The following is a 23,246-nucleotide window of genomic DNA, read 5'->3' as shown; positions in this document are numbered from 1 at the left end:
ATCAGTTCACACCGCACTCAGAGCACATCCATTGGAAACCAGCGTGCAGTTTGAGAGATTTATTCACACAAGGGAAAGGAAGTGTTAAAGCAACTGTGTAAAGGTGTATGAGGGGAAAAAAAAGGCTGGTTATTTCTAATGATGGACATGTATGGAAAGACAAAAAGCTTTAACTTTTTTTTTGTTTGCCATTTCTGTTGGAAATGTTAGAAGTCAGATTATAGAATCATTGAGGCTGGAAAAGACCTCAAAGATCACATGTAGTCCAACCGTCCATCTACCATTAATATTACCTGCTAAACCATGGCCCTAAGTATCACATCTACATGGTTCTTGAACACCTGAGCAGCCCGTTCCAGTGCTCAACCACTCTGAGTAGAAATTCTTTCAAATATCCAAGCTGAACCACCCCTGGTGCAACACAAGGCTGTTATCTCTTGTCCTATTGCTATTACCTGGAAGAAAAGGACAACTCCCATCTCACCACTATCTCCTTTCAGGTAGTTGTAGAGAGCAATAAGGTCTCCCCCAAGCCTCCTCTTCTCTGAACAGAACAATCTCAGTTCCCTCAGCAGCTCTCAAATTGTGCTCCAGACTCTTCACACCTTCACTGTCCTTCTCTGGACACACTCCAGGGCCTCAGCGCCTTTCCTGTAGCAAGGGGCCCAAAACTGAGCACAGTACTCAAGATCTGTGACATTCCTTGTTGCTATACAATGCAAATAAGAAGCATATCAAAGAACTCTGAGTTCTGGAACAGGTAGAACAAAACAAGTTACTCATCAACTATTAAGGTCTCCACACAAAACTGGTAATAGTTTCTCCACACTAGCAGTCCTGATCCCTTCAGCTGCAACATCCAGACACAGGTGGTCTAAGACTTGCAGTCCCACAGATGCCTCAGTATATGCAGCTCCCTAGGCTCAGGGGGAGCAAAGATGCTCTGCTGCACATCTGATGCTCAGAAGCCCATAGAAGTGTTAGAGGCAATGCAGAAACAAGGTGAGTGGTGTGAAAAAAGACAACAGAAGTGTGTTGGTGGATCTTTCACCACACAGTTCTCAGGTTGACATGAGATGAAGACAGGAGAAGTGAAGCACTGCAGATGGAGGGTAGTCTGCCCAACAGTTACGCACAAAAATCAAAGTCACACAGTAGTTGTAATTAATCTCAGCTCTTTTGCTGCGTCACTCTTATCTGAAAACAAACTTCTATAATAATATTGTGCTTTTGAAGATAGCAAAATTAATGCAAAAAATGCACTAATCATTCATTCCTATGAATTTCTACAGGCATTTAAATATTGCTGATTTTTTTTAATGCTTTATTCATTAGCCACAATATTCCATCAGCTAAATGCTGTGTTTCTAAATAAAAATGCAATCAGCAACAAGAACACTCTTAATATTTAACATTTTTGTTGTTGTGGCTGAATTATCAATTCATCTAAATACTGGAGTTCAGCAAGTAACTTAACATGCTGAATATCTGTCTCAGTCTACTCCAGCTTTTAGGCTCTATCGAAAGGCCTTACTGAAAACAATTCTCCAAAAAGGTATATTAACCATTTTTAATAGATCTGCTTTGTTTTAGCCATGTAGATTTCACGTGATTCCTTCAAGACCACTGATTCTTATGTTCAAATTCTTTAGCAAGAGAAATTCTAGTTTTGTGCTGTTCTAACTTCTCCCCAGTGGCTGGAAGGTTTTCTAGTTTTTGTTTTCCCTTCTGACAGCATCTCTGGTAACTTGGAAGAGCAGACCAGCTGCCACAGGAAGGTGAACAGGTATATTAGCGATTGTTTGTTGTATTTTTATTTGCCACAAGAACACCCATACCGTGATTATTTAATCTTCTGTTTCATCATACTTTAACATGATGAAGGCAAAATTTCAATTCCAGCAAGGACAAATCAGATCAGGAAGCTTCACATGATGCACAAAAGAGCTTTCTGTGGAGACAAGTAACCCTGACAAGAAGGGAGAACCGACTGAGACACTCACAAGGGGCACTGGGAGCCTGCTCCAAAAGCAGTCCTTCCTCTCATAGGTCAGAGCAGTCATATATACTGCAGTATTTGGGCTGAGCTTGTGCCGCACAGGCATTAAGGACCACTGCCACAGGACACAAAACGTTCCACTCTAGCTATATTTGAACTGGGAAAGCACTACACATAGAGCATGCCTTCTGATAAAGGTGAGGTTGCATGAACTGAAGTGAAGCTTGGCTACAGCAGAGGGCAGTCATACACAAATGCTGGCACTCATCACCTTGCACAACAATTACAAACAACGCAGAAACTTATCCTTATTTATTTCTAGCATCCAGCACTCAGATTTATTTTATGTAAAATCATATGCTTTTTGTGAGTATATGAACATACGCATGCACACTGTGTGGTCTTGCACAGATGATAACATCTTGAATATTCACTTTTAAAAATATTAATTCTGGTTGCTTTCTCTCATTTCTTTGACAACCATATCCTATTCAATTAGTCTGCTCTTCTACTTATCTTCTCAAAATTAAATCCTTTAAACTTTTGCTTCACAAGGCACTGACTTACACTTTAACGATAGTCAAAGAATTACAACGCTTTAGAAAACAGATTTCAATCTTCTTCCCTGACTCCACTCCTCCTTTGAAAGGTAGAGAGATGGATGCACTTGAAGGGAAAAATGGGAGGAGGAGGGAGCTGCAGATGAAAACAGCATAAACCCAGCTAAGGAGCTGAAGAGTTATTTTTCTCCTGGCATGGGAATACAGAGCTTAAGAGAAAGCTACAGACAAAATTGCAAGGCACGTGCCTCTCATGTAGCAGCTGACATGTCTAAAGCCATGCAATTCACAGCAGCTTTGAAGTACTAGATTAAAAGGTATAACTATGTTCTTATTGAGGGAAGGATGGATTACATTTCCTTTGGGTGCAATTTGAAGAACAGATGTGTAAGAGAAGAAAATGTAAGTTGCAATGAAGAAGCTCAGCCTTCACAATTTAAACTAATTAAAGTGTTTGAATTAGTCAAAGCCTTCTTGTTTGATTTGTGGTTTCTTAAAATAAATGATTTCATTCCTGTTTAGTGAAAGATTGCATTTGGTTTAGATTTGGGACTATATACATCTACTACCTTTGCCTGAAATAGAGCCAGTACTGAATTTAAGTCCTCTGTTTCTCGGAGAGCAAAATTGCAAAGGAAAGCTGAACTTAAGAAAAAAATTTAAAAAAAAATTGATCAATGGACTCAAATCCCTGAATCACACAGTCATTTTGATGTTTTGGATACTCAAGTTCAGCATCTGTGGCTGCTCCAAATTCAGGGATGTTTATTTTAGATCTAGAATGACACTGCTGAAATGCTCATCTCAGTCTGCCATCAGGGCCAGTCCTACAACTAAAATCCTATGGTCAGGTGATGCAAGATGCTCAACAGACAGCCCCTGTGGAAACCAAGCCCACTTGCACTCAACTTTGGAACCATTTGGTCTCAAGGAAAGCAGTTCCTGTGAGGAACCAAGGCAGGTTCTAACTCAAACAAAAGCATTAAGAAAATGAACATTGCAGCAAAACACACAGCCTTTCAGCCAGCTCACCGGGCCTCGATAGGTGATGGGTGCTGCTGCTTGTTGGCATTGCCAGTTCTGGTCCTGCTCCTCTCACCACCAACGTCTCTTTTTGTACGGTTCCTCTGAACCAGGAACTTTCAAATCCTGAAGAGGAGGAATCTGTTGTTTACCTTTGCACCTCTGGTTGCCTTATCTGGATGAGAGATGAATTTGAGCTCCCCTGAAGGAGAAATGCTACAAATACCACCAGATCAGCTCCTGAGGAGCTCATCTCACAACATGCATATGAAATCCTCCATACCTTAGCTACCATGAACAATCCAATTGGGGAACATTATCAATAATAAATTCTCTTTTCTCTTTTCCAACACGATGGGATTTACTTGCTCTAGCCAACTGACATTCTGGGACAACTCTACGTGCATTTGCCAGGATGCACGCTGGCTTCTTCAGACAGAGACACATGGCAGTTTAAACTTGGTATATATCATGAGTCTTGATAAACGACAGGCCATCTGGCAGTATTCAGTAATACTGGCACTCACTGCTCAGTAAGGTCTGGAACTTGGTATAAAAGACATGGCAGGTCAAGAATGAAATTTACTGGCAGCCCTGTGTGCATAAAACTTGCATGGCACTTACTTCAAGTCAGTACAGATGGACATCATCCATCAATCTTTTCCAAGCCATGCATGCAGCTACAAGGGCACAGCAAGGAGACAAGTAAGCCCTGGGGGTAAGGGAAACAAGTGGGGTGACAGCTAGGGGACTGCTGCTGGAAGGAGTTATTTCTCCTGTGGGGGACAGGGCTGCTTGAAATGATTGGGTCAAGATAAAAACTTCTTAGGATGGGGACAGAATGGTAAAAGACTAATAGATGGTACATTTGCCTTGGTTTGCAACAGTAAAGATGCTGGTTCACAGGATCAGATAGGGAAATGTGGCATGAGGCTGGAGATGAGGGGAAGATAGGAGAGTGCGAAGAAGACTTTCTTACATGGGAAAGGTCAGATGTTGCAGGTTAGCATTGGCTTTTCCAACTTTTATCATCAACATTGCCAAGGGCAAAGTCTGAATCAGTAGGAGGAGAAAGTACAGATGTGTCCACTGACAAAACAGAAGGCTAGCTTTAAGATGCAAAAGCATGGAAATCAAAAAGAGTAGAAAGCCAGTTTTGTAGATGGGTATTATAATGAGATATTTTTATGACAGTCTAGGTCAACAGAGAATTGCTGATTCATTTACAGAAACAAATCATTACTGAAGAAATGGTTTTCTCATTAGAAGAGAAATGTAAACATCTATACATTGCAGCAACCGTCATCATGGGCATGGACTGATGATTTGGTCAGGGTACGGATCACAACCCTTCTCAACATTTACCTTTAGTCACTTCTCCCTTCCGTTTGTCCATCATGTCAGTGTTGTATTCCAGACTTAGCAGAGAGTCTGTTGAATACATGCAAACAAATGCTACATTGTCTGGTTACATCTTACTTTCATTCTCTGCAACTTGCCCATAAAAGCGACGACTAAACTACAATAACCGTGTGATGCATCCTCCTTCGACTGACCTACTTCGAGTCAAAAGCCAGGGAAGAGGATACACAAATCTATTTCTAATGCAGATTAAAACTTGCCTTTGGCACAGCACCCGCACACAGACTCATCATACATTCAAAAAAGGTTTTTTCATCCTTTTCCCAGGCTCCTGTTGTTTAGAGAGAAGTATCAATGATAATTCCCCGAATTTCCTTCTCCTTATGTTACAGGATGCTCCATTCATACCTTAGGCATCCAGACATGAAAGAAAAACAGAGAATTTAAATCAAACTTTAAATCAAACACCCACTTTTCTGTACTATAAACAGAACTGCATGTTCAGGGCACCAAGGCAGTGCTGTAATGTTTTTGGTTTTTTGTTTTGTTTTTTTTTCTTTAAGATTTTACATTTCGTCTGTGAGAAGGCATTATAATAGAAGTGTCAAGCAAAAATAAAGCACTGTTAATCAGAGTAGCTGTGAACCTGCCAAGTAAATCATGTCTTAGCATCATTGTTTTACTTTTCAGATAGAAGAAAAGTGTGCAAGAATGCCAGAGTCTAGAAATTAAGTTCTTCCTAAGGGTTAGCTGTAAAGATGTGCCCAAAGCTTTTTGAAATTATCTTGTGTTCATGAAATTGAAGAAATTATAGAAGTGCTAACTAACACTGAGTAACCAATAAGAATAATTCAGGGCACAGGGATTGACAAGAGGTCACCTAGTCTAAACTCCACTTAATGTGGCATTTAGCCTTGCTTTAGGTCAGACTGCTCACTTCAGCTGCGCTTCAGGGATTCTTGAATAGCTCCAAAACACATTGGTACCAAAGCCTCTCTCCTGGCTACTGCCTAGCTGCTCCAACCACAGAGAGCTTTCTTCCTATATTCCTATTAGGGGTTTCTATTCATGTAACTTATGTGCACTGTCTTTTGTGCTTCCACCACATGTCCCTGACATTACTTTCTTAATAAGCTCACATTCCCTTTATCTTTCCCTTCCCCAGACTGCACAAAAGCTAGAATCCTCCACTTCCACTCAGATACATCCTTGCCTCCTTCCACGCATCAAGTGCTTCACCTCTTTGACCATCTATTATGAACACAAAAAACATAAGCAAGCATATGCACCTGAAGGGAGAAACATAAAATGGAGAAGACTTTGGCTTTTTTCAGATCCATTATTTAACCATACTTTTCAAACTTGGAGGCCTCATGCAGAACCCAGCACACCTCAAAGCAACTGCCTTCACATCACCTGAAGGGAGTGTTACTGAGCTTGTTCCACTCCAAATTTGAGTTTGCAGTGAGCTTTAGAAGGAGGTTTTGTTCTTATTTTATCTTTGTCTTTCTACTATTCCCCATGCTGTTGAGAACAGCCACTTCAAGGTGATGCAGCAGCTGTTCTAGAGGAATAGAGGGCAGGGGGAGCACCTTCCATCATGCTCTACTTAAGGATAATCAGTATAAGAAGGGTGAGGTCTCCTTTTTATCTTGACTAACAAATGACAACATGATGACTATATCAACTGCTTAATCATTGCTATAAATATTAACAGGAATATCAGAAATCTACTTCAGTTGAGTAAATCTCAAGACATCAAGCTTGTGTATTGTAGACTACCACCTTAGTATCACAGTTTTCACATCTCATTCTAGATCCACATTTATTTCGCACAATAATCCTGCAACTGACAGTGACTTAGAGTCAACATCCTGGAATCAATTTCAGGCTCAAGAGCTTGTTGCTCAATAAGAAGGGATTAACTGGACCGAGTCTTACTTAAATAAAAACTTCAATTTCCACATGCCTTGCCTTGCCACAAGAGCTCTGCAGATTTATATCCTATTCCTGTAGTTTAAGTCAGACATTATTTTCCTGATACAAGGATATTAAACCACACTTCTAAATGAATCATCACAACCTCAAATTCTGCTCAGTCCAACATTTTTCACAGTAAGGATATTTCTGAAGTGCTTTAGTTTAGCTATGCTCCGCTGCAGGGAACCATCTTTGCAGTGACTGGACACCATCTGTATTACCAATATTCCTATTGACTAGAAATATTATCCTATTATCTTACAACAGTTTAGAGTCTCTAAGAGCAAGAAATGTTTATTTAAACCATCAGGTTTTTTTTCCAATTATCAGTACACTGCCCAGATGCAATAACGCAGTTTTGCATTTTTAGTGATTATTTCAATTTTACTGGAGTGAAGATGTCACTGTAGCAGCCAGAGAATGAAGTTCTTCCCTTTTTCAGAGGTGAAACTTCCCTAAACTGACCAATCAGTGTGCATATTTGATTTGATTCAGAAAGCAACTCTGCAGGACTGTGAAAGTTATGCTTACATTACAGCTTACATGAGATTACTAACAACAAGTTAAAGGAGTAGTAGGGTATCAGATATTGGACAACAGACTAGCATTAGAGAAGGGAAACGTGTCTGTGTCACTGTAGTGAGTACTACCATAGAGTTCCAAAACGCACGTATCAGAAGCATAAGTACAGTCTCTCCGAGCAATTTATATCACATCACCCTGAACAAATTTATAAAATGAGAGTAAACTTCATTGTTGCACCAGCAGCTAGACTGTCTGGAAATATGGGTAGGAATGTTTCTGTATTGATAGCCAGTTCCTGCACTATTCACACCTTTAGACATTTAACAAAAAGGCACAGGTGCATAAAAGATCTCTCTCATTCTTCTATGATAACAGAAGCCTGAAAAAAAGTATTTGGGCATAAGTGAAGATTCAACTTCCTTTCTTGAATACTTCCCTAAAAACTTCCTAATCCCATCACATGGAAAGATTCTGAGACAGGCACTGAAGCATGCAACATACTTTTAAATATAACTCACTTTACAGCGAAATAGAAATGCTTGCTTACTTAAACAATTGATCAATCCTGGTTCAGTACTTTGCCCCTAACAAAAAAAGTGCAAACACTGAGCAGAGTTGGGCAATTTTTCTTTCTTTCATTCCTACTTTTTGCATCTATGTTGGCCTAGAGCCAGCCAGCATCAGTTCACTCTCATGTCTGTTCTAACCAGGGTCCTTACCGGTGACGACACTGGGGATTTTAGACAGAAAGCTCTTGACAGTTCGGATGGGAACTCCACCTGTTTTGTCATCCTGCATTCTTGTAATGATGTCTTCAATCTGTCAAAAGGAAGAAAAGACTTAGTGGATTATGCAAAAAAGTGAAATGTTATGTCTGTATAATTTGACTGCTTTGAAACCCTGCTGATGGGATGGGGATCGAATATGTCACACGTTACTGTACAAAAACAAACGTAGAGAAATGGCCACCAACTCCCAAATTTAAACCCTGAGATAACAAAGAGCAGCTTGAAAGATTGTGGTATGAAAGCACTGACAATACTATTGCTGTCATTTTTATTTGCTGACTAGTGGTGATAGAGACAGAAGAATGTTGATTACACATGTGAATTAGGTTAAATTTCACTTCACAGGAAAATATGCAATCTGTCATAAACAGGGAAGTATATGGTCATATCCATAAGCCATGGCAATCAAGGGATCTATAAGATCTGCTCTGGAAGTAATACCTCCTATTTTATTACATTGGTCCAGGACATTAGAAGCGAATGGTGGTGATACAGCAATAGAGGTTGAACCTTCCCACCAATATCCATTACACTTTGTTGCTGTGCAACAGATATCAGGAGAGGGGCAGCTGTCACACCACAAAATTAAGAGCATCTTGGTCAGCTCATTCTTACATATTAGCAGATTACAACCAGGGAACAATGTACACAGCTGAATATTGGCTTCAGTGTATTAGAAACAATGGTGGCAATGTTAGTACAAACTATGTGATATTCCAAGTGGGTCCCACGAATGCTCCACACAACAGAGAAGAGCAGAAAGAACACCATATACAAGTTTTCACAATCTACTGAACCAATACAAGTCCAAAAGTGTCTTTTTCCAGAGCACATCATTACTGGTGACAAGACATGGTGTCACCACTATGAGCCAGAGTCAAAACAGCTGTCCACAAAGTGGGATGTGTGAATACTCCATCAAAGAAAAGCTCAAGATATAGACTTCAGCAAGTAAGGTGACATGCACTGTCTTCATCTTTGGGATAGGAAAGGGGTGATCCTTCTGGATTTTCTGGAACCTGACTAATCATCAGCTCTGACTGATGCATCACAACACTGACAAAACTGAAGGCTTGAACTTCCAGAGTCAGCCAGAGAAGATGCAACATGGTAATGCCAGGTTTTAGACCAGTTTCAAGACCATGGAGCACACTGCCAATTTTGGCTAGACTGTCTTAATGTACAGTCTGGATTTGGCACCTTCCAACTTCCATCTGTTTAGGTCAATGGAAAATGGACTGCATGGCCAATACTTTCCTGGCAGTGAAGCTGTCATAGCAGCTGTGAAACAGCGGGTCACCTCAGCTGGCGCAGACTTTTACAATCACGGCATTCAGGCTCCTATCCATTGCTGGCAAAATTGCGTAGCTAATGGTGGTGACTATGTTGAAAAATAAGTGTTTTGTAGCTGAGAATTTACTCCATCAGATGGTATTATGCTGTAACTGTTGTAGTTTCCAAGGAAGTAAATAGGAGGCACTACTTTCAGAGCACCTTATGTAATTACTGGCGAAAGGAGCTTAATAAAACCTTCCACTTTTTTTTTTTCTATGACAGGAAGGGATATTTACTGAGGATCTGCATCTACTTCAGAGTGACAGCATGAAGAACAGAAAGCTGAAAGCAAGAACAACACAGACACATGGTACTTCTGAGAATTCAAGGCATGGAGGTCTCAAACAGCAAAAATAAAGCAGAAGCTCTCCTGTTAGCTCAAGTGGTTCAGAGTAGAGCACACTGCCTGATAGCCACAGAAGCTTCAGCTGTTCAGGGAAGAAGCTAACAGTGGTCACACTGAGAGCAAAACTCTTCTGAGGCATCACACTTCTGATAGATTTCCTGAAGATTTTCTCTTCAGAAATGATGTGAAATACAACCTCAGCAGAGGGCCCCTCTGTCCGGGAGGACAAGCTTTCTCCAACTCTGATATGTTCCTCATTTAGATGTGAAAGTAAATTTGTTTCACAGGCTCAACACTCACATTTCAAAACAAATTTAACTTCAAGTCTTCCCAAGATGGTATGAAAATCTTCCTGCCAACATCAGACACTGCATTTGATCACCATATTTTTAACCTCTGACTATCACATAACTGAACTGTTCACACCTTGTTTACGTATTATTTTTAAGTTAACACATGCAACAAAGATTCTCAGCAGAAATGAAGTCACAAAGATGAAAATAACTTGAGAAAGTCAATAGATTGCTGAGGGGTCAGTTATCTGGTTGGCCCTGCTTGAGCAGGGGCTGCGCCAAGTGACCTCCACAGGTCCTGGCTAACATAAGCTCCTCCACGGTTCTCTGATCTATGGCCTATTTCTGATAGATGCTTATTTTGCCCCAATCCAAACACTGCGAACATTCATACAACCCTTTCCCCTTTTATCAGAGCACACCAAGAAGGGCTCTCAGACCTTTCTATCCCAAAATCCAACCTTTAAGTTTACTGCTTTCCTCCAGATGCACTTGTAACTGGAATCAGAACTCAGATTTTCCATGCATACTAGGGAGAAAATACTCTGAAATGAGTTCTATGTCTCAAGGAACACTTACAGACTTCAAAAACACAAGCATAGTTTTTGCTTACATTGTTGCTTTCTATTTTTCACTCCAACAAAAAGTTTAGAATTTAAAAAAGAGCTAAAATAATTCCTTTAGTGTAGGAAAATAATTGCTTCGCTCACTGGAAACCAAATAAACATGATTTAAGTATTTACAAGTTGTGATGATCACGTCACGATAAGAAAAGCTAAATTTCAAGCAAAATAAAGTTTTCATTATCTAAAAAGCAAAGTACGTATTTTTTTCCTAAACCAGCTCCATTCAAAGCAATAAAGCTGGCTCTGATACCTCAAATGTGACTGCTTATTTGGATTTCAGTTGCAATCGCCCTAGAGATGACGCCCTCGTAAAAGGCTCTGAAAGCTGCTTCTTCATTTTTCTCTCCAGCCTGACTACCAGCAGTTTCTGCTCTTGTCAAAGTGTTGGATGTTACTTTTCTCTTTTTCCTCAGGTGCCATATCTTCCTTCTTTCTCCGTCCTCACATCTGATCCAGAAACAGTTACCATCTTCCTGTGATACACCATTTGCAGTCCACTGCCTAAGAGGTTACAGCCTCCTCTTTCACACAGTCTCTCCATTTCCAGCACAGTTCCTGGTGATCTCCAGCCGATTGCTGGGTTCCTCAAAGGAATACCTGATTTTAACTTTACTTGTAATCAAATTCAAAATGAAAATATGAAAACTGAAATACGGGCTGCCCACACTGGCTGGCTGCCTTCGCAAAGCCCCATGCATGCAGCCAGGACCAAGTCCCCCCAAGAAGCTCACTGCAGCTCATTTGTTTCACCTGTCCAGGTAATTTCACCCTCCCCTACTGCACAGAGAGGAAGCTGAAAAAAACAGGGAGGATCCTCTGAGGGAGGAAGGACAGTCTTGCCACCGAGACAGTGCTGGGAACCAGCGAAGCAGCACGGTTGGAGAATTGCTTCATGACCTCCAGCAAACAAATCCATCTGTCTCTGTCTAAGGCTCCCCTCTTGCCTCACGGAGATAATAGCACATCACAGGGGGGCAACGAAGCACAATTCAAAGATATCAGTGAAGGATGCAGGGCTCCTAGGATAGCTACAGAAGATCTGCTCAGCACCTCTGAGGGTCTCTCACATGCCCAGTGCCTGAAGTCAGGCCAATGCGAGGCAGCGCGTGGGTGCGTCAGCTGGCAGTGCCGGTCGACTGCTTCCACACAGCTAATTCACAATGACTGCCGAGCGCAGGGGCATGGGAGGAACTGATGTTGCTTTCATCTCCACTTCTTCCTAATTTTCAGATGAAGGCAGAGTCTGCCACAGGGTCTCCTCACATGTAAACATGTGAAGACAGAAAAGAACAACTACATTCTTCAAATGTTACCGGAAGGTGAAACTGAGCTAATAATATCATCTTAAGATTGTTGACACTTTTTAGCTTTTATAATCATCTAATTGAATAGCTTGAATAGGTGGCAGAGAGGGAACAGATACAGTGACACCCACTGCAGTTGTTTGTGCCCTGCTGCTAATATCACTGCAGCTCCACAAACGAGTGTCTGCTTGTCAAGCCTTCACAGAGTGAGGCAGGATTCAATCCATCAATAGGATGACCTGAAATGATGGTCAAGAACAAACAGTGGCCCTTCTTATCCAGCTGCTGATAAGCAACAACAGGGCCTGGGCAATGCCATGCAGTGCTAAATGATTGATGCACATCTCACATAACACATCCTTCTGCATCAGCTGGGCTCTGCACCTCTCTCTGCCCAATGTTAGAAACAAAGACAGCCATGGAAAGCAGGAGCTGCAGCTATTCCCCTCAGGCAGTATGTATGCCATTAGAAGAAAAATAGTTTAACATTTAGCAAAAGAAAACAAGCCCAGAACGTAGCAAATTAATCCAGCAAAAAGAAATTCTCCAAATCAGTTGAACTAACGCAATTTTCTCCCCCTGCCAACCCAGGCTTTTTAGCCCATCAGTGTCAACAGTTAAAAGCAAAAAACATCAATGCATCAATGGTTACGGAAATTCAGTTTTTCATTAAAAACATTTTGACAGACAATTCCTGATGAGCTCCGTTTCTACAGTTTCTCAGTTTCTATAATCACACGAAAGAAAAGGCTGTATTTTGCAAGTCAGAAAGCTGTGTAAAAATACTCAGGGTGAACTCATGTTCACTGACCATGCAACTTCAACTATGGCAGCAATGCTAGGGACTCATCAGCTTCAAATATCTTACACCATTCAGAATAGAACCATTTTCATCAGAAACCTCAGGCCAGCTTCAAATTAGATCAAATATTGATTTTGCTGTGCTCTGCAAGCAGAAGCGTTAAACTTCTTATGACCCAGTGAAGATGATGTGCATTTTGAAGCACTGCAGTGGAAGCCAAATGGCTGTAAAATTATTAGTAAGGTATGATACAAGTCATATTCTAGGGGAAAAAGTTATATAATTTGTGCTACACAGTATATATTGAATACAGGGGGCTTTTGTGCAGCTTATGAACTAGGCACACACATTCAAAACCACGCACAGACACACACACAAAAGCACAGAGTGTTCTAGCCAGGAAAACTTATGTGCAGCACTGCTTCCTCCATACCAACACCAGGAGGAACTTGGGGAGAGCACGTGCTTCCTTCTGGTGAGGTTTGCTGAAGTCACTGTCTGCAGGGATGTGCAGCCTCCTGCCTCCCAGCCAGGGGCAGATGCACAGGTTGCCTTGGAAACGCTAGAGATTTGTTTTCCCATTGCATCACTGCACTTCATATAAACCACACAGCCCTCTTGATCGCTCATGCAGTGATGAATGAGTGCAGAGCACACATGCCTACTATAGTCCGCATAGGAACTAATTTGGAAAAAGCAAACTCCATCCAAGACATGAAAGAGCAGACCTGTGTGCCCTCTCTGCACCCCTCTCTCCAGGCACAGCATGCAGGCCCTCAGTGGGAGGGTGAAGCCCCTGAACTGACACCTAGAGGCAAATCTGCAACCCAGCTGTCATCTGAAACAACACTGCAGAAGTCACCTCAGTTGGCAGGCACCAAAAGTAAGGGCAGTTTTAGTTCAACAGCTTTGAGTGGTTCCCTTGTTGGCAGCACCACGAATTTCACTTTGAGTTCTGGCTGTGCACTAACCATTCTAATGCAGAGTGAAATTATGCCAAAACCTGGTTTAGTGCTGCAGTGACCAAGAAAGCTCCAGGAATCTTAAACCTTCCAACAACACCAGATTGCGTCTACAATCTGTAATGTGATTTAAGGCCAGTTTTTCAAGTCTGATGAAAGGTAGTACATAAAAGGAGTTTTAGTATTGCACTTGGTGACAAGAAATAACGAATGGTCAAACTGATCACAGCAGTCAATGTCAGAAGGGAGGTGCTGGCTCCCGGACTCATTGCACCCAGGACATGGATCCCTTCCCACTGCAGGTGGGGACTCCAACAAAAAGACTGCAGAAGTCAACTCTGGAGGCTGGGACAAGGCTGACGTAGGCACAAACACGTCAAGTTTATGCACTCTGCAGAGGATGCTCTTGTCCTGCGCAGCCCAAAATGTGGGCAACGTTGCACCAAGTAACTGCACTGTGCCCTCATGTTAACCCAGACTCAGCTGTCACTGCTGCCATTCACATGTGTACACTCATCTTCTAAAGCCTCGCGGGCAGAAATCTATGATGAGCTCTCCCTCCTGTGATGCTGAACTGGTTTGATAAACGCAGTACTCCTAGAGAATTTGGCAGCAATGAAAGGGTTTTAAGTAGTAGTGGAGTTTGTGGATGCCTGAACAGGTTTCTGGCATTGCTACAGGTGTCGTTAAAAATCCAGGAAGTAATGAGAGGGAACGAAACTCCGTAACTTCAAATGCTCACTGAAGATTGAGTGGGTCATTCTCCACTACCCACTTCTTTTTAATTTAGAAATTCATATTCTCCCCCCACCCACCTTTTTTTTTTCTTTCTTTTGTTGAAACTTCAGGCCCCAGCCCTGAGCAAAGTTTACATCCACACCTTCCCAGAACAGCAGAAAAGTATCTGTAGGGAAAACAATGATGCTTTGAATCATAGGACAGGACTTGCTCATTGCAGGCTTTTGCTTCAACTTGAGCTTCAAAGCTCTATCAGCTGCAGGCAAAATCAGATGGAACCATACAGCATGAGCTGGAACATAATACAGTGAACTAAGAAATACAATGTATGAGCATTTTCTACTCCTTTGTTAGAGCTTCATACACGTAAGCATAACCTTTCCCACAGAAGCAAGAATACTTGGAGCCATTTAGAAAACAGTTCAAGAACTACTTCCAACTTGGAACACAGAAAAAGCTTTTGTTTCTGTTTTTTTTTTCCTACAAAGAAATCTAATCACAAACATCCAGTTTCCACTGTTCTTCTCCCTAATAAATAGCTGAGGGAAACCACCCTGCACATCCCTCTTTTATTCAGTATCTGATAGGCTCCTGTGGCTGAGCTAAAGTAAATTACATAGAAATACATATACACACACCAAATGTTAACTCTTCAAACCAAGAAAACAGCTGGGTATAGGGAATTGCTTTTCTCTGACAGAAAAGGAAAGAAGCACTGCTCTGTACACATCACTGTGGCACATAATGCAATGTGACAGGTCATTTCATGCATCATTTAACTCTTTGCACTGAGAAGTGCCATACCACAATAAAGATGAGATCCTCCCCCACCCCTAAATGCTGTGAAGCAGGGGCAAAGCAGAGCAGCTTGCAAATTACTGGAGAAAGAGGCAACCCTATTTATCACACTCAAGATACTATATTTTTTAGCTTCTGTCCTTTTCTACATGAAGTGTCACCCTATCATTTTTATGCATTTAATCAAAATAAATAAATAAAAAAAGAGCAGCAGAGACATACAGAAAAAGATTTGCCACTCAGAATTTAAAGGGTAACCAGTGAGAAAGAAAAATTGCTTGAATTTTAGAACAAAAAGAAGGCTTTGTAAAGAATGCTTTGCTGGACAGCAAAAAGAATGTAGATTTGAAGCTTTTTGAATTTTCTTCCACTAACTGTATCTTTCCTCTGTAGCGCATACATACATATTTCAGTGCAGTTTAAAATAATCAGGCTGTGATCACGAAAACATACATCACTGGACAACAAAGACTGTAGTTACCCATGCAGGGACAAAGCTAGAGCATTCAGCACTGTGCACCTATCTGCAGTGGCACTCTGAAGGAGCTCCCAGCACTGCAGGGCAGCCTGCAGAAATCCAGGTGTTCTACTGAGCAGTGGTAAACTGAAAGAGGAACTGTGGAGGTATTAGAGAGAACTTAAGCTAGATCTAAGCATTAGTCAGTCCACATTTGATACTGTCTGAACAGAGCTATCTTAATTTAGGAAATAAATCAAATGCAAATAGAGCACTTTGCACCACTTACAAGACTCAGAGTCTCTTGAACTGAGTTACTCAATTGCTTCCACACTGGACTTTTGATAGCAGCTATTGCTAAAATGCTAAATCAAACAAACTAACAAACCCACAACCAAAACACGCATAAAAATCACCAGAACACCAGATTAAGAAATTGTAAATGCCCTTCAAATAGCTCCCAAAAAACAACAAAGACAGCTCCAACTTTTATAGGTCATTAACTTAAAGACAAAAAATAAAATACAATTCTTATGACACAACCATAATCATTGGATTCACGAAAGTTTTAATGCATCACAACTATCATTTGTTACTTTGAAAGTGATTAATTTATTCCCTTTTGCACACGCACAGAAAAAAAGGTTTCAAATCAAACAACAGTGATAGGATCTGCCAGGACACATTTTTGGTACGTGGATAATGTTTAATTCCAAACTGACTTTAGGACACATTCAGTGGTTTCACTACACTATTAGCTCTGTCCTTTAGTAGCAATGATATTGTCAACTGACTAAAAGGAACACTTAAAACTGTTTATAATAACACTTCAGAAAAGAGATAATTTTCATTGTTCTTATTAAAAGAAACATCTGCCTTCCCTCCCCCAACAAATTTTTCCTTCATTTGTTTACAGTGAAGCAAGAACATGTCACTTGAACTAAATTTGTGGCAGCTGACAAGCAACGCCAAATCTGTTCTTCTTTCACCTTGGAGTCAAACTGCTATTCAGTCCAGCTCTGACGTTTCCCTCTTTTTGGTTAAAAGATGTTTGAACCATGCACTGATACCATATCATGTATTTTACCTAAATAACATCAAGCAGAAGGAAAGCACATCACTGACTTAGAGAGAAAAACCAGCAGCATTACTACTGCCCACTTGAAACATCATTTGTAATACTGGCATTTAAAACATCTAATGCCCAATGGCCAGGCTCTGCTGCTCTTTTTAATCCTCTATTTCCTAGCATGTCATAATCCACAGCTTCTGCAAACCTTGCCAGAGACACCAATTCTAATTACTTCTAATTCATCAGTATGTTGCTTAATTCAAGGAAAATGTTACCTGTAGAAGAGAAGTTAGAAATCCTACAATACCATGTCCTTTTGGGAACTTATTTCTATCTTCTCTATGGGAGTCAGCATATGATACAGTTGAATACTGCTTATATGGTAGAAATACCCACAGTGAGAACGTGAGATTCCCTTGCCCCTCCTCTACCAGCAGGCAACATAAGAGACTGTCTCTGGCTACTGTAATGCTAACTTGCTATTTTACTCATTGAGAAAGAGCAGAAAAGAATAAAACAGGTACATTCAGTGGCTACGGCCAAATGGCTGCTTCAATGTGCGGACCCACCAAGTCAGAGCAAAATGTAGTATTATCTGCCTTTATATCATTGCCACCAGATGCTAGTGTCTACATTTAGTAGATTTAGAGCTTCCTCACCGAGCAAAGAACAATAAATACTCATAAATTCTCCTTTAAAAAGCAAACAAACAAAAAAAGGAGAAAAAAATAAGTTCTGGAGCAGTAGGATTTGTATTCATGCAAAACAGAAAAAAATTCAGCAGAGCACCTTCTCTTCCAACTCCACTGCCTGGCACCCCTCTGCCCCTTGCCCCCAGGCCTCCTCCCTCAGTCCCACCTGCACACCTGCTTGAGCACTGGCAGATCCAATGGGTAAGTGCTTCACACGCTGAAGCACAGTGCCACATGCAGCACGTGCCACCTCCATCTTTCTGCACATCAGAATCAGACAAGTGGCTCAGCAATTAGAGCAGCAAACAAGTGAAGTTTATGACTGCTTCCTCCTAGATTGCTAACACTCAGGTTGAAGGTGATGCTATCACAGTGAATGGCAGATGAACATTTCCATGGAGCTGAAGGTGCAGCCACTTCACCAGTTACAGGGCAAGCCCTGGGCTGCCTGTGCCCAAGGTATTTAACAGAGAGAGCAACGTCTGAGCTCTGAGCATAGCCAGGCAAGCTTAAAACATTTATTATGTTTGGGAAGCTTACAATGGCACTGGTCTTTGTCTATTAGCAGAGTGGATTAGCACAGATAAACAACCCAATTACCAAAAATTGCACTGTCTTTGTCCCTTATATTAGTTGACCTGATAACAGAGGGCAAGCAAAGAGAGTTTAAACTAACACAAAGCTTTGATGAATATTTCTCTGTTTCTTCCCCCCCATAGGCTTCCAAGCCTATAGATTTATTCATACTATCAGATAATTCACTAAGAAGTTTTACAATAAGTTTCATTACCTATTCAGAGTTGTTCATTAAATCCTTTCTTCTGCCGTTTACTTTCTACAATCTAATCATGGTTATCTTTGCAATACTGCACTTTTCTCACTCCAACACAGCATTATTATTTCTTTTTTTTAATAGAACATGGCGTCATGCTAAAATGGGAGAAAAGTTTTGCAGAAAATAAACTCCATTGGATTCCAGCTTGTCCTCAGATACCAGGGTTAGGGGCAGCTGGGCTTACATTCTGAGTGATTTGGCGTTCAAATCCAGTTGTATTCTATGTAAGAACTATCACATACATATTGTCTAGTAGTGCACCACCCATTCATCTAGGTGTTTTTAAGTGAGTTCTCATGACAGCCCTTATGGAATTTGACTCCACCTAATGAGAACCCATGGTTAGATTAGTGAACAGTACAGTTTATTAAAGCAACAGGAATACAGATTATTTTGGTCTGCAGGTGATAAACAGACTATCTGTAAAGCATGTCAGGTTTACCAAGAACATGAATAATACAGGCAGCTACAACTGTGTAATCACAGAACAATTCTGGAGATTTCTAAGTCTCCTGGGGAATCACTCAGTAATTGAGTGTGCAAATCTCACCCAATAAACATCCCTGTGGGAGGAGGGAATAAGAGGCTCAGTCTGTTGGCTGGTCTCAGAAGTCAACGATGTCCTCCCGATATCTGTGATGATTTCTCCCCTTACATTCCTTCTGTTAGGCCATTTTCAATACTGTTTTCTTACTTTTAGGAAGAACTTGAATAACACTTTCAACATATTTTTGTTTTGTAAAGTTTACTCAGAGAATGGTTCTGACAGAAGGATGGAGAACTACTGGCTCAGCGCCAACAGCAACACAGTTCAGCAGTTCCATGGTACTGCCAAGCTCTTACCCCTGTGATGCTATCAAAGAGTCTGGTCATGTGTACATTTACACTCCTCTCCACCCTCCATGCTGTACCTCAGAGTCAGCACACTAAGCTCCCCTGGTACTGCTAACAATCTAAGGTTTGCAAGTTTTACATTGCTTAGGGATCTGTCATGGAGCAGGCTACCAACCTCATTCCATGCTGGAGGTTTACCTTCTATCAAGAGGTGAACATCTTATTAAGCTATATCCAATAAATATTCCATGCGATCCACCAAAATTGGTGATAGGTGGACAATTGGACTGGATGATCTTGTAGGTCTTTTCCAACTTTGGTGATTCTATGAGTCTATAAAGTCTATAAATACTCAAGCTTCACAATATTTAGAGGGAACTGAAGAGCTCACATGCAGGTCTTGTTATGAGGATTAGAGCTTAAAGGGCTCTTGGCCTATATTGGCACTATATCTGGGGTAGGTGCAAGTCTATGTTAACAGTCTTGAGCAAAGCCTTGGGCATAACAGCCAGGCCAAAGGAGGAGGCTGGGGGAGGGAGGAACACCCTGTCACAATCTGCCAGTAGTGGTTATCTGACTTAATGTAAAGAAAGTTAAACAGTGAGTAGGATTTGGTACTTAATGCTGATCACAGAATACTTAGAGTTAGAAGGGATTTTTAAAGGTCATGTAGTCCACCTTCCCCGCAATGAGCAGGGATATGCACAACTAGATCAGGTTGCCCAGGGCCTGATCCAGCCTTGGCTTGAAAGTCTTCAGGGAAAGGGCATCAACCACATCACTGAGTAACCTGATCCAGCACCTCACCGTAAAAGGCTTTTTCCTTATAACTAACCTAAATCTACCCTCTTTAAGGCTGAAGCCATTTCCCCTTCTATTACCACAGACCCTATCAGGGAGTCTGACTCCTCCTTTCCTGTAACTCCACTTTAAATACTGAAAGGCCACGTCCATGTCTCCCTGGAGCCTTCTCTTCTCCAGGCTGAATAGCCCCTGCTCTCTCAGCCTGTCTTTGCAGGAGAGGTGCTCCATCCCCTGGATAATTTTTGTGGTGCTCCAACAGGTCTAATAACTTCAGTAAAAGTAATTGATGAAAATCAACAGGAATTAGACACTTAAACCCCACCTAGCACACTTCAACAATTGACTGAAGTTCAAAGGTAGGAAATGCAAGACTGCATAAATTTTACTTAAACAGTATAGCAAATGGGGGTGGCGGGATACCATCACATCTGCCATCAGCTTGGCATCATCTAGGTTTTCATTTCTTACCTAGAAGACCAGTGAGATAGTACAAAGGAAAAGAATAACTACTGAGTAAGCAGACAAAGAATGAAAAAAGAAAATCTGCAAGTTCTCTTTGCTACTATCAAGTGGTCCCCATTAGTGTTCAGAAGTAGGCATGAAAAGAAACAAGACCTGATCAGCAGTTTGGGCTGCACGCTGATCCCTGCACCTGCTTCAGCTCAGCGGTACATAAGGGCACAGCAGGAGCAGGGTGAGAGGAGATGGTAGAATGGCATCAATAATGCATATCTGAACAGTCAGGGGAGAGGAACAGAAATGCATACAGTCCAGCAACTTCAAAGCATTCCAGGCCATTTCTGTGAGTGTGGCAACTCTCTCTTTACTGATTTCTTCCTAGACTACAACCCTGAGCAGATCTCCAACATGCTCACAGAGAGAAGAGGTAGCAGTTTCAGTCAGAAATTCAACAGAAGTTCTTCTCTGTAAGGAGGTCTGATTCCATTCTCATAGTTACCAAAATATAGACTAATATCAAGTTTGCAGAACCAGCATGACCTTTCCAAAGGCTAAACAGTTGTTCACTCAGACAAACGGTTCACTACTAGCTTCTACTCAAAGTTAGCCTACCTGTTTTCTGCGCCTACTCATGTAGTCCTGCACCCGGACTCAGTGCTCCCTGGGTTCAGCAGTAGTCTTTTCTTCAGTCCTCCTGGGACGGAGAACTAGCAAATGCTTCACCTCGGAGTTTGGCTGCACATGATCACAGTATTGGCAAACTCTGCTGCCTAATTTATCCAGTGAGACATTTATCATAGTGTCCTTCAAAAATTCTCTCTGTCTTTTCATATTGATGGGAGTCATGATGAGAATTTGGCCATGACATTTTTCTTTATAAAATCCCATAAAATATTCTAGGAAATTATTCCTTTTGTTATTAAAAATAACGACTCAGTGATTACAGTCTCATTTACTATTGCTTGCATTCGTAGCTGGAAAAAATGGTTATTTTTATTAACAAGTTTATTCATAAGCATTTTAATTAAAACAATTTATAGAACTGAAATTTTGTGCACTTTGCTCACTCCTCCTGGCTCTGTCTCAACATAGTTGATCTTACACTGAAGAAAACTTCCATATAAATTTTTTCATAAAACAGTGACAAAAAATTAATTAAACGCTTAGAATTTGCGGAGTATTGCCAGCTGATTACAACAGTCTAAAGGATCTGTAACAGGCAGGAAGTAGGGATACACCCATGCAAAAACACTGAACTGCTTACCACTGCTAGCTACGATTTGGCTAGTAAAAGTCTTTGAACCAACACTGCTATGTTTTCTGCACATGGAAATACACAAGTAGAATCACCCATAATTCTCATTACTCTGAATTGCTTTTTGGCTTTGTTACTACAGCTTTCTCTAGATTTCATACGTTGCTTAAAACTATTTTAGTGACTTCTTGCTCATTTAAAAGCACTACATATAACCTGGTGCTTTCACTTCATCTAAATGACTCCATGGGCAAATCTAGGCATGCCCTAGTTGCTAAGCTCAAAACAAATGTGTCTTCTAGTGATGTATTCAAGGGAGCTTATTGCTGTACAGATCTGTACAAAGCCTATGTGGAAATATTAAGAAAAAAAGCCAGAATAAAAACTCAGCCTTTTCAGATTGAGCTCTCTGTTCCTCCACTGGGAAAAGAAAACTAAACTAGCATATTTTCTCCCCTCATTTGAGGCCACAGCAAGACACCTGCACAGAAACTGCAGACATACACACAGACGAGTGTGCTGCCTCAGGGAGACACTAAAAGACGCTGCTTCAGAGATATCTGGGACAATTTTTCTTTTAAAGCCTGTACTTAGCCTCCAATACCTGCGTTCTGAGCCTTGTTGTTGCTTTGCATGCTAGTGCTTCATTAGAATTCCTTTCTGCAGTAAGCAAAATTAAAACTCCCTATCCCTGCAGTTTATTCAGCCAACCAGCTAGTGACTGTGGGCAAATGGGAATGGAGCCACAGCCTCAGGGCCACCTTCACCCTTCAAAGCAGGGCAAACAGCTGCCCAGAACACCTCTGGATTGAGATGTCTTTCACAGCATGCTATAGAGGGATCAAACTTCAGCAATCTCTCTGCACAGAGAAGGGCCATAATCTGGCCCTTTAAGCCAGTAGCAGCTCTCCTAGAACACCTCAAAGAATTGTAAAAATATGTCTTAGAAAAAACTAGAGACTCAGAACACCATGTCGTAATAAATTTGTTTGCTTAGGAAAAAAAAAGAAAAACTATCAGTCTACACAATTGTTAAAGTAACTTGTGATTACACAATCATGTTACAGGACATTGCTTTATACAAACATCTACTGCTTATGTTGTATCAAATTGAATTTATGAAATGAGTCTATGAGCACTCTAAGGCATAAGGAAGTTATAAATACTCGAACAACTCTTACTACTGTTATCCCTGGGAGACTAAAATCTTAGTCCTGCAATATTTTTAATTGCATTTCCCATGACCCTTGGTTTTTTGCTGTAATTAACAAGATGGGAAAGCACAAAACTGTGCTTTGGGAAATGAGAGTTGCCTTACAGACCTGTTGCCTACTGGGTAAGAAATAGACAATGACTTTTTCACAGCTGGGTGAAGGGTTATGCAGAAGTAAACCTCA

At 41.1% G+C, this 23,246-nt stretch overlaps 1 protein-coding gene across 3 annotated transcripts in view; it reads right to left on the bottom strand.

The window, feature by feature from the left end:
• RGS6 (regulator of G protein signaling 6) overlaps positions 1-23,246 on the bottom strand; it is a 236,182-nt gene that overhangs the window by 79,879 nt on the left and 133,057 nt on the right. For all 3 annotated transcript variants that reach the window (XM_065754747.1, XM_065754749.1, XM_065754748.1), the window contains exon 3: positions 8,169-8,268. In XM_065754747.1, the coding sequence (XP_065610819.1) occupies positions 8,169-8,268 (100 nt within the window). The remainder of the gene's footprint in view (positions 1-8,168; positions 8,269-23,246) is intronic.

Source organism: Cyrtonyx montezumae, unplaced genomic scaffold, assembly GCF_038088225.1.
Source record: "Cyrtonyx montezumae isolate F1298 unplaced genomic scaffold, pur_monq_1.0 scaffold_10, whole genome shotgun sequence".
In the NCBI taxonomy this organism is placed as follows: domain Eukaryota; kingdom Metazoa; phylum Chordata; class Aves; order Galliformes; family Odontophoridae; genus Cyrtonyx; species Cyrtonyx montezumae.
Note: the sequence above shows the minus strand (reverse complement) of the source record. Positions and strands in the feature narration are given on the sequence as shown.